The sequence below is a fragment of the Corticium candelabrum genome, chromosome 8 (genome assembly GCF_963422355.1).
Source record: "Corticium candelabrum chromosome 8, ooCorCand1.1, whole genome shotgun sequence".
Taxonomy (NCBI): domain Eukaryota; kingdom Metazoa; phylum Porifera; class Homoscleromorpha; order Homosclerophorida; family Plakinidae; genus Corticium; species Corticium candelabrum.
In genome coordinates, this window is record NC_085092.1 from 6,266,289 (window position 1) to 6,276,186 (window position 9,898).

The following is a 9,898-nucleotide window of genomic DNA, read 5'->3' on the forward strand; positions in this document are numbered from 1 at the left end:
TTTTACCTGCCGGAATGCCTTTCTCTGTTGATCCAACCACTTCCAACGTTGCTGTTTCTTCAGTAAGATATACAGTGGTTGTAATGTCGATGACAAATTAGGTAAGAACTTCCCATAATAATTTAGAAGTCCCAAGAAAGCCTTCAATTCAGTCACGTTACTAGGGTCAGGTGCATTTTGAATCGCTTCCATCTTACTCCGAGATGGGGATATGCCTTCTGCACTCACCACGTGCCCCAAATATTCTACCTTCCACTTGCCAAATTCACATTTTTCCATTTTTAGCTTAATTCCGGCTTGGTTCAGTCTTTCCAAGACCTTGAATAACCTGTGGTTATGCTGTTCATCACTGTTGCCCACTATTAGAATATCATCTAGGTAGCAGATGACTCCGTCCAGTCTTGATAAAACGTTATCTGTAGCTCGTTGCCATATACTGGGTGCTGAGCTTATGCCAAATGGCATCCTTGTGTACGTAAACATGCCCTTGTGTGTATTAATGGTTAGGTATTGCTGACTTCTGGGGTCTACTAACATCTGTTGATACGCTTGCTTGAGATCCAAACGAGAAAATTTCTTCCCTCCTGCTAAGGTCGAAAACAAGTCATCTGGATTCGGCATCGGATATTGATCCAAATCAATATAGGGGTTGATGGTGACCTTGTAGACCGCAGTTTCATGTCAAGATCAATCCCTTCCCTTGCCATTGCGTGCTTTTTGCTACAGTCTAGTCTGCGCGCAAACGGTACTGGCCGCGTGTGATCTACGTAGAAGGTCATCACTCCGCCAATTGTAGATCTCAGACTACAAGCCTACACGACACCCGTCACCAACACTCCATAGTCTTACCTTTTCAACATGCTTCAGTTGTCTGCAAGTGCTGGATATGCCAGAAACACCAAGTCATAGCATCCCGTGTGGTACGTTTATTGGATTAGACGAACGCTAATTTGATTTTGAAGTTACGGGACACTTGATGACGTTCGGGGTAACAGTTGATGACGTTGGGGGTGACACTTAGTGAGCATTTAGTAAGGAGATATGGCAGGAAGTAGGCGGGATGATTCCAGACTCTGTCGCGCCTGGAATTGTCATACGGGCACCGGACAAGACTAGCGCGAGAGAGTCTGGGGACGAGGCTACCAAGACTGTACATTTCAATTGTCTTGATCACGATCGCAAACGACGACTACCTATACCAGGCCTACATACGTAATCTAAACTACTAGGAAGTTTGCATGTTTACTTCCATTACAGCTAGGGTTTCAACAAATACGTATTGTCTAGCTAGGACTCGGCGTTTCGGTAGACGGTCTGTAAACTCCGTTGGACGTGTTACTCACGAACGTGAGGCGCCTACGGATATCGTACAACAAGTATACTTCTATACTTTTAGCTATAACCATTTGTATATAATCTTAAGACCATGGTCAACTAATATAAATGATAAATGTGACACCAAATAACGAACATTACAACAAATTAAATTAGAACAATTTTACAAAGCCTCAAGACTAGATCAAATTTAACACACGCACAAGTTAGGGTCTTGAGGTAAATTGCATCTGCCCTTAAATCGTGTCTCTGTCATACTGAGAATTCCCTAACACAATTGTTTTGTAATGATAACTATGATCAGGGATGGAAAGATACTTTGTTGCATCCCATCCACAACACGTCAACAGGTGTTGTCAGGTTGTGTGAAATATCTTTGAGAAATTCTTCCTCCAAGTCAAAATAATGGTGTGTACTGGGCGTGAGAAGATCTCTGTAGTATGCATACAACTCTCCCTTTCCGGCACCAAACCCATAAATATCAAGCTCCTTGCACAAATGTAAGGAAAAGACGACGGCATACATTCCGGCTGTTGGACTCCTTAGACCTTTAAGACGATGTTTTAACGTGTAGTTTGACAAAAGAGAGTTAGCAGTGCTAATAAGATGCCGAGAAAATGCATAGACGGGTCCATGTGTTGCACAGGATCGTCCAATTGTGCTAATTCCACCTGGATGATGACACTGAACCAAAAGTGTTTTAGGCTTTACGTTTTGGAGACACTTTCCTTTACGTGAGACGGCTAAATTGATAATTGCAACATCAGGCATACGTCTCCCAACGTATTTCTCGTAAGGATAAATTGGAGCGTCGTTTAGTCGTATGACAACGTCGTGTCCGTCGATATCATCAGCGTGTCTCTGACTCAAAAGCCTTCCTGATGAACCGACTAGAGCGCATGATCTCGCTCGTTCCACTAGAACATTAGACTTTGAGAACACAGTCTGGTTGGCAAGAGCTATACCTCTTGATATCTCGTTATACACCGTACTTTTAGCAGCTCCTCGTGCTCTGTTACAAAGAAGAAGAGGTGTCTTGCTTTCACATCCGCTTTCTTTCCACAGTGTTGACTGCTTCTTGTTAATGTTTACTGTGGACTGCTCATTGGTAATGTTTTCACGGTTGAGCCTGTTAGTCACGTTTCTTGATACTTGTTTGAATGACGACTCATTCACGAAAACAGACAGTTGGTAAAACGAACGTCTATATCCGAGACTGTCCTTGAGATAAAGGTAGAAACTTGGTGCAAACAACGCCAAACATGCTGTAGTCAATAGTAACAACGGCAAACGTTTACATGTCCAAGAATGCAAGAAGACAGTCAAAGTGTTGAGCACTGTTTTTCTAAAAAAAACACAATTTTAATGTTAGTAATTAATTGTTTGAAAAAGTTACCTTGTAAAAACTATTTAACTGCAATATATACACAAGTGATAAATATTTCTAATATCAGTGGCCTAGAGTGACATGGGCTAGACCAAGCTAAGCCTCCAATTCATTTGTAAGCGTAAGTCAATAAAATTGTGGACTGTAAATACGTGTGAGGGAGGACCAAAGCTGTATATAGTATATACACCACACTTTTTCCAGTCTGAATCTGCCACTGATTCTACCGTATCAGTCAATTAGAAGGCAATAAAAGTGGGCGTGCCAAAATAGGCGTGTCCCGTAGCATCCTGAAAGTTATAACGTTTGTATAGCTATTCTGCTGGTTAGTTAGTTGACGGCTCTACAGCCCAGATACATACTTAGCTAAATTCATCAAATATTAACCAAAGACTTCCTTTCTAAAACACGTTTGACGAGCATTCAATATCTGTAGGGTTTAGGGTAACATGACAGTGTCACGTGAACTTTTAGTTTGCACCAACAGTTAATTAAAGAAGGCCAACGCAAATAGAACAGTAAATATTTGGAAAAAGACACGGTGCGCACATTGTACATGCGTATAACAAAGATGCAAACGGCGGTTGCTTCAGTTGCAGTACTATTAAAGCATTAATTACTGTTCAATGACGTGGACGTTGACAGATACGTGCATACATTCGCCATATCTAGTATTATAAAGCTCAAATTGTGTGTGTGTGTGTGTGTGTGTGTGTGTGTGTGTGTGTGTGTGTATGTGTGTGTGTGTGTGTGTGTGTGTGTGTGTGTGTGTGTGTGTGTGTGTGTGTGTGTGTGGTGCGTGCGTGTGCGCGTGCGTGCGTGTGTGTGTGTATGTGTGTGTGTGTGTGTGTGTGTGTGTGTGTGTGTGTGTGTGTGTGTGTATGTGTGTGTGTGTGTGTGTGTGTGTGTGTGTGTGTGTGTGTGTGTGTGTGTGTGTGTGTGTGTGTGTGTGCGTCTTTCCATGAATGGTCTTGATGTGGTTGTGATTGACAGCTGTGTTCGTGGCCCACATTTCCCAAGCTTACTGCATGGTCTCCCACTGACTACTGCTTAGGTACAACAGACGACAAGCAAGGATCTTGCTGATCTACGTGCCTGATAACGTCAACATATCCCGGAGGCCAAATTATTGGCGGATTATCTAATGGCGGTCGCTGAAACATCCGCCAATCCGCCAAATAAATTCCCCGCCAAATAAATTCCCCGCCAAATAAATTCCCCGCCAAATAAATTCCACGCCAAATAAATTCCCCGCCAATATTTCATCTTGTTTATAGAATTAAATCTCCCGCCAAAAGATGCAAATATGATAGAGAGGCGCCAAGAAGGAGCCGCCAAGACGGATTATACATGTACCTTACGCAACCGGAAGTAAATTATTTAAATTATCATTTTAAAAATGAAAATGAACAAAAAACACTAAACTTGTGGTGTTTCAAATATCCACTGCTTTAGAGTTTGATTAATTAATTAACACTACAATATATATATATATATATATATATATATATATATATATATATATATAGCCAAATATATATTTCCATACAACCAATCTAGGATACAGGCAAATTCCATGAACTAAAATTACTGTCATTATTGTCCAACAACAATCTACTGAGAATCATGCGTGCATTATAGGACCACAACTTGGCTGACAATGGCTGCAACAAATTATTTAAAGACTGACTAAAAGGAATAGTATTAACAGAAACAGTTTTAGATGCTACAGTCTTCAATGTATCCAAGCTGACATCCGACCATGAACCAAATGATTCAACTGCAAGTGGATATATATATATATATATATATATATATATATATATATATATATATATATATATATACATACATACATACATACATACATATGTACATATATATATATATATATATATATATATATATATATATATATCAATAAATTGAAAATGAAATTTTAACGTTGTATTCAATTTTCAATTTTCAATTAAAATTGAAATTGAATGGACGTTCCATATGCGCGCATACGTTTCATACACTGAGTATACGACACGTGTCTTTTCCTCAGACTCAACAACAGATCGCAAAGTCAGTCCTTGATCCGCGAAGATTGAAGCACAAAAGCCTCACAGACAACTTGGTCACAAAACGCACGCAACAGGATGGTAGTTCAAGGTTCACAGGGTCGACAAACGAATCTCTGATTTGTAGGACGTCTGTACGCGAGCACACATACCTGTTACATGTACTGTACTGCACGTTGTACAGTAACTGACTGACCCTAATCCAAAACTCGCGCGGCTGGAGCGGAATGCGCGATAGACCTTACACCTCTTGGCAGGTATCTCCCCAACAAATCTTGCGGAGCGCAGAACAAGAATTGGCATTTTACCCAACCCTTTAGAGGGCCTTTATCGCCGAAAGTATGGTTTTAGCTACTATAGCTAAGGTCTGGCTACGTGAAACTATGGGCGTGTTCGATTGGGTTTTCGTGTGCACGCCCCTCTTCCAACTACTACAGTTCTGCCGCTATAGTCGAAAGAGCCAATTCTACCGACTCTGCTGCTCGTTGGAAGAGCACGCTCCTCTTCCAGCCTCTACCAGCTCCTGCGCTGGTAGAGGTTGGAAGAGAAGCGTGCCTATCAGACAACGCGCCCATAGGCTATAGCTTGCGTCTCAGTTTTGTTTACTCTATGCTAGTACACTACTTCTTACCTCGAGTTGGTGTCTTCTTTTAAGGGACGAGAGCGAGGATTGTACTGTGACACTCCAAAGCGCATGATTACCCTATACGACCACGGGCACTTCGAGAAATACGTTTGGCCGCGCTCTGGACGCAAGTATAGCACAAACCTAGTCTCGTTCTTCTACTCCCGTGCTTGTTCGTATCCGATTATCGTGTGTCTGTCTCACTCTCAAATCTAAGCCCGAGTCACGAATGCTAATGAGATAGGTGCTCATTGATATAAACTAGTAATAGACGTCATCTCTGGTCGAGCATCGCCTCAAATGAAACCTACGAGCATTTGGAGATGAGTTGATTTGAACAATATATATATATATATATATGTAGACATTTCAATCTAATTAGTCTGTTGTTACACTTCACTGGTGATTAGACTGTAGAGCTAGATATCAATTATCGGACACTCCCCACTAGCGGACACTGGCGTACGGAAAGCAGACGAAGATTTCTTGTATCTAAGACATGAATGTAGAGAGTAGTCACACGGTAACACGACGTGCTAAATTCGACTTGATCACTTGGCGTATTGCTGTTGACAGTGACAAAATAGAACTTCCGCTGCTTTTCCTGTACGTCGGACACGCCCATCAAATATTGGACAGCCGCCGGTTTTTGCTTTCGACGGCACCACAGTTCACTGTGTGCACCTTGAAATAATAGGTGACATGACATCAGTGTTCTCACCAGGATCTTTTGGCAGAGCGAGCCTGTTCATCTTTTTACTGGGATTCTTTTGTTCGAATGAGACTGGGAAGAATCTTTCGTCCCAATGGGATTTTCATGTTTTTCGTCTTAAGTTGAGACGCTAGACTTTCTGAATGGAATACATACACATTTCGCTTACTTTTTCACAGTCTGCAAAGTCTAGTCGTTTTCAGAAACGACCTAGAATTCTAGAACTCGTAAAACCCAAGACGAGTTCGCCATGGTAAAATTTTGACATTATACGTCATCTACTATGCCTACAAATTGTCTGCGCTGTTATGGAAACAACTTAAAATGCTTTTGAGAGTCAGAAAAGCAAATCAAAAGTTTGTCGACCTGTCAACCAGACCGTACTCGCGCCTTTTGACGACTCATTCGCCATTTCATGGTTACGTCTCAGGGGCGGATTCAGGATTTTCGAATGGGGGTTCCGTGACGTCACAAAGGTTAGGATCAGCCACGTCTCCAGATATAAATTAGAAGAAAAAGAAGAAGAGAAGAAGAAGAAGAAGAAGAAGAAGAAGAAGAGAAGAAGAAGAAGAAGAAGAAGAAGAGAAGAAGAAGGAGAAGAAGAAGAAGAAGAAGAAGAAGAAGAAGAAGAAGAAGAAGAAGAAGAAGAAGAAGAAGAAGAGAAGAAGAAGAAGAAGAAGAAGAAGAAGAGAAGAAGAAGAAGAAGAAGAAGAGAAGAAGACGAAGAAGAAGACGAAGAAGAAGACGAAGAAGAAGAAGAAGAAGAAGAAGAAGAAGAAGAAGAAGAAGAAGAAGAAGAGAAGAAGAAGAAGAAGAAGAGAAGAAGAAGAAGAAGAAGAAGAGAAGAAGAAGAAGAAGAAGAAGAAGAAGAGAAGAAGAAGAAGAAGAAGAAGAGAAGAAGACGAAGAAGAAGACGAAGAAGAAGACGAAGAAGAAGACGAAGAAGAAGACGAAGAAGAAGAAGAAGAAGAAGAAGAAGAAGAAGAAGAAGAAGAAGAAGAGAAGAAGAAGAAGAAGAAGAAGAAGAAGAAGACGAAGAAGAAGAAAAGAAGACAAAATCCATCAAAAATTCCGAAATTGACGAGCGTTTTTCTAATTCTGAAGACAAGCTGAGATCAATTCAGAAGTAGTCAAGCGTAGTTGAAACTTGTAAGCTTTTCTATCTCTCGTTTTCAAGATATTTAGCCGCGTTTTAAGGTGATTTCTGGAGAACTAAAATCTGACCACGCCCACACAAACTTGTTAATCTCTACATACATCCCTACATGTCGTAATTTGATACGTTTAGCGTTTAACGTTTTGTTGTTTTTCGCGCGCAAGAGATCACGCTAGCTAGCAAAATCCTGTTCGAACGAATTCGTCTGAATGGGATTTCGACATTTTCGACCGATCCAGAGCTGTTTCAAAGTACTGAATGAGTTGCTTCTATTGTGAAAAGTAGTGCCATTGCCTTTTCCGCATCGGCAGACGTAAGACGCAGTGGCGGATCTAGAGGGGTTTCCGGAGGTTCCGTGGAACCCTCTAAAAAATTTGTGACGTCATCACACGGAGATAACCGTGTATCAGCAGTGCTTGTTATTTCCTGACGTGACTCGCAGCTCACGTTTTAGTTTAGAGTAACTTCACACGGAAGCTCAGCACAGATTATGAACTTTCGACGTAAGTCCATCATCGTCGGACAGTACGAGTGAGTCGTACGGTACTCCTACTCTTTCTACATTAATTTATGGTAACTTGTTTTCAATCTCAGTTGTTCTCCAACATGTTTCATTTACTTCCATGCGATGATAATGTTTCAAAGTAGTTATTTTCTATTTCATGAAAATATACTCCCACCTTTGATGGTCACAACAGTCACAATTTCACGAAACCATATATGTCTATAGAAGCTTTCTTCGGTAAGAAAAGAAATAGCGGTAACATTTGCCTGTCTAGCGAAAGACATGTATAGGCTTGCAAGATCAATTCAAACTCTCCAGTACTGTAGATTCATTAACGTATACTTCCGTTCTATGGTTAGCCTCGTACCAGACCCTCTCGCGCGTCGTGCCCGGTTCCCGTACGGGAACCGGGCACGACGCGCGAGAGGGTCTGGTACGAGGCTATTCTATGGTATAGGTAATTAAATAGCTAATTTATATCTGGAGACGTGGCTGATCCTAACCTTTGTGACGTCACGGAACCCCCATTCGAAAATCCTGAATCCGCCCCTGAGACGTAACCATGAAATGGCGAATGAGTCGTCAAAAGGCGCGAGTACGGTCTGGTTGACAGGTCGACAAACTTTTGATTTGCTTTTCTGACTCTCAAAAGCATTTTAAGTTGTTTCCATAACAGCGCAGACAATTTGTAGGCATAGTAGATGACGTATAATGTCAAAATTTTACCATGGCGAACTCGTCTTGGGTTTTACGAGTTCTAGAATTCTAGGTCGTTTCTGAAAACGACTAGACTTTGCAGACTGTGAAAAAGTAAGCGAAATGTGTATGTATTCCATTCAGAAAGTCTAGCGTCTCAACTTAAGACGAAAAACATGAAAATCCCATTGGGACGAAAGATTCTTCCCAGTCTCATTCGAACAAAAGAATCCCAGTAAAAAGATGAACAGGCTCGCTCTGCCAAAAGATCCTGGTGAGAACACTGATGTCATGTCACCTATTATTTCAAGGTGCACACAGTGAACTGTGGTGCCGTCGAAAGCAAAAACCGGCGGCTGTCCAATATTTGATGGGCGTGTCCGACGTACAGGAAAAGCAGCGGAAGTTCTATTTTGTCACTGTCAACAGCAATACGCCAAGTGATCAAGTCGAATTTAGCACGTCGTGTTACCGTGTGACTACTCTCTACATTCATGTCTTAGATACAAGAAATCTTCGTCTGCTTTCCGTACGCCAGTGTCCGCTAGTGGGGAGTGTCCGATAATTGATATCTAGCTCTACAGTCTAATCACCAGTGAAGTGTAACAACAGACTAATTAGATTGAAATGTCTACATATATATATATATATATATTGTTCAAATCAACTCATCTCCAAATGCTCGTAGGTTTCATTTGAGGCGATGCTCGACCAGAGATGACGTCTATTACTAGTTTATATCAATGAGCACCTATCTCATTAGCATTCGTGACTCGGGCTTAGATTTGAGAGTGAGACAGACACACGATAATCGGATACGAACAAGCACGGGAGTAGAAGAACGAGACTAGGTTTGTGCTATACTTGCGTCCAGAGCGCGGCCAAACGTATTTCTCGAAGTGCCCGTGGTCGTATAGGGTAATCATGCGCTTTGGAGTGTCACAGTACAATCCTCGCTCTCGTCCCTTAAAAGAAGACACCAACTCGAGGTAAGAAGTAGTGTACTAGCATAGAGTAAACAAAACTGAGACGCAAGCTATAGCCTATGGGCGCGTTGTCTGATAGGCACGCTTCTCTTCCAACCTCTACCAGCGCAGGAGCTGGTAGAGGCTGGAAGAGGAGCGTGCTCTTCCAACGAGCAGCAGAGTCGGTAGAATTGGCTCTTTCGACTATAGCGGCAGAACTGTAGTAGTTGGAAGAGGGGCGTGCACACGAAAACCCAATCGAACACGCCCATAGTTTCACGTAGCCAGACCTTAGCTATAGTAGCTAAAGTGCGTTCACGCATTAGAGAGACTGGTGGAATGTGGCCATTTGCGCGACAAAGATGTTGCCCTCTGGGCAGATATTGGTATCAATCGAAAGCGCTTCACTTGCCGGATCTAATTACACTCACCGTTGGGCTACAGAGACGTA

At 41.8% G+C, this 9,898-nt stretch overlaps 3 protein-coding genes across 5 annotated transcripts in view; 2 read left to right on the forward strand and 1 right to left on the reverse strand.

Moving 5' to 3' along the window:
- Nucleotides 1-1,376: 1,376 nt before the first annotated feature.
- Nucleotides 1,377-5,649, reverse strand: LOC134183549 (CMP-N-acetylneuraminate-beta-galactosamide-alpha-2,3-sialyltransferase 1-like). 2 transcript variants are annotated; one of them, XM_062651128.1, is made up of 3 exons: nucleotides 5,558-5,649; nucleotides 5,420-5,491; nucleotides 1,377-2,680 (listed from the first exon to the last, which is right to left on the reverse strand). In XM_062651128.1, exons 2-3 carry the CDS (start codon nucleotides 5,482-5,484, stop codon nucleotides 1,636-1,638), a joined length of 1,110 nt encoding a protein of 369 aa, XP_062507112.1. In that variant the 5' UTR covers nucleotides 5,485-5,491; nucleotides 5,558-5,649; the 3' UTR covers nucleotides 1,377-1,635. The 2 variants fall into 2 exon arrangements, with proteins under 2 accessions (XP_062507112.1, XP_062507111.1); XM_062651127.1 differs by having other exon boundaries at nucleotides 5,420-5,649.
- A 466-nt stretch (nucleotides 5,650-6,115) lies between these two features.
- On the forward strand, nucleotides 6,116-7,352 carry LOC134182962 (uncharacterized). Its single transcript, XM_062650404.1, has 2 exons — nucleotides 6,116-6,232; nucleotides 6,461-7,352. Exons 1-2 carry the CDS (start codon nucleotides 6,116-6,118, stop codon nucleotides 7,253-7,255), a joined length of 912 nt encoding a protein of 303 aa, XP_062506388.1. The 3' UTR covers nucleotides 7,256-7,352.
- A 1,889-nt stretch (nucleotides 7,353-9,241) lies between these two features.
- Nucleotides 9,242-9,898, forward strand: part of LOC134183336 (CMP-N-acetylneuraminate-beta-galactosamide-alpha-2,3-sialyltransferase 1-like) — a 5,218-nt gene continuing 4,561 nt past the window's right edge. The window contains exons 1-2 of one of the 2 annotated variants that reach the window (XM_062650834.1): nucleotides 9,242-9,333; nucleotides 9,400-9,471. In XM_062650834.1, the coding sequence (XP_062506818.1) occupies nucleotides 9,407-9,471 (65 nt within the window). In that variant the 5' untranslated portion in view covers nucleotides 9,242-9,333; nucleotides 9,400-9,406. Of the gene's footprint in view, nucleotides 9,472-9,898 lie in introns of both variants that reach the window. The other variant, XM_062650833.1, reaches the window with a different exon arrangement.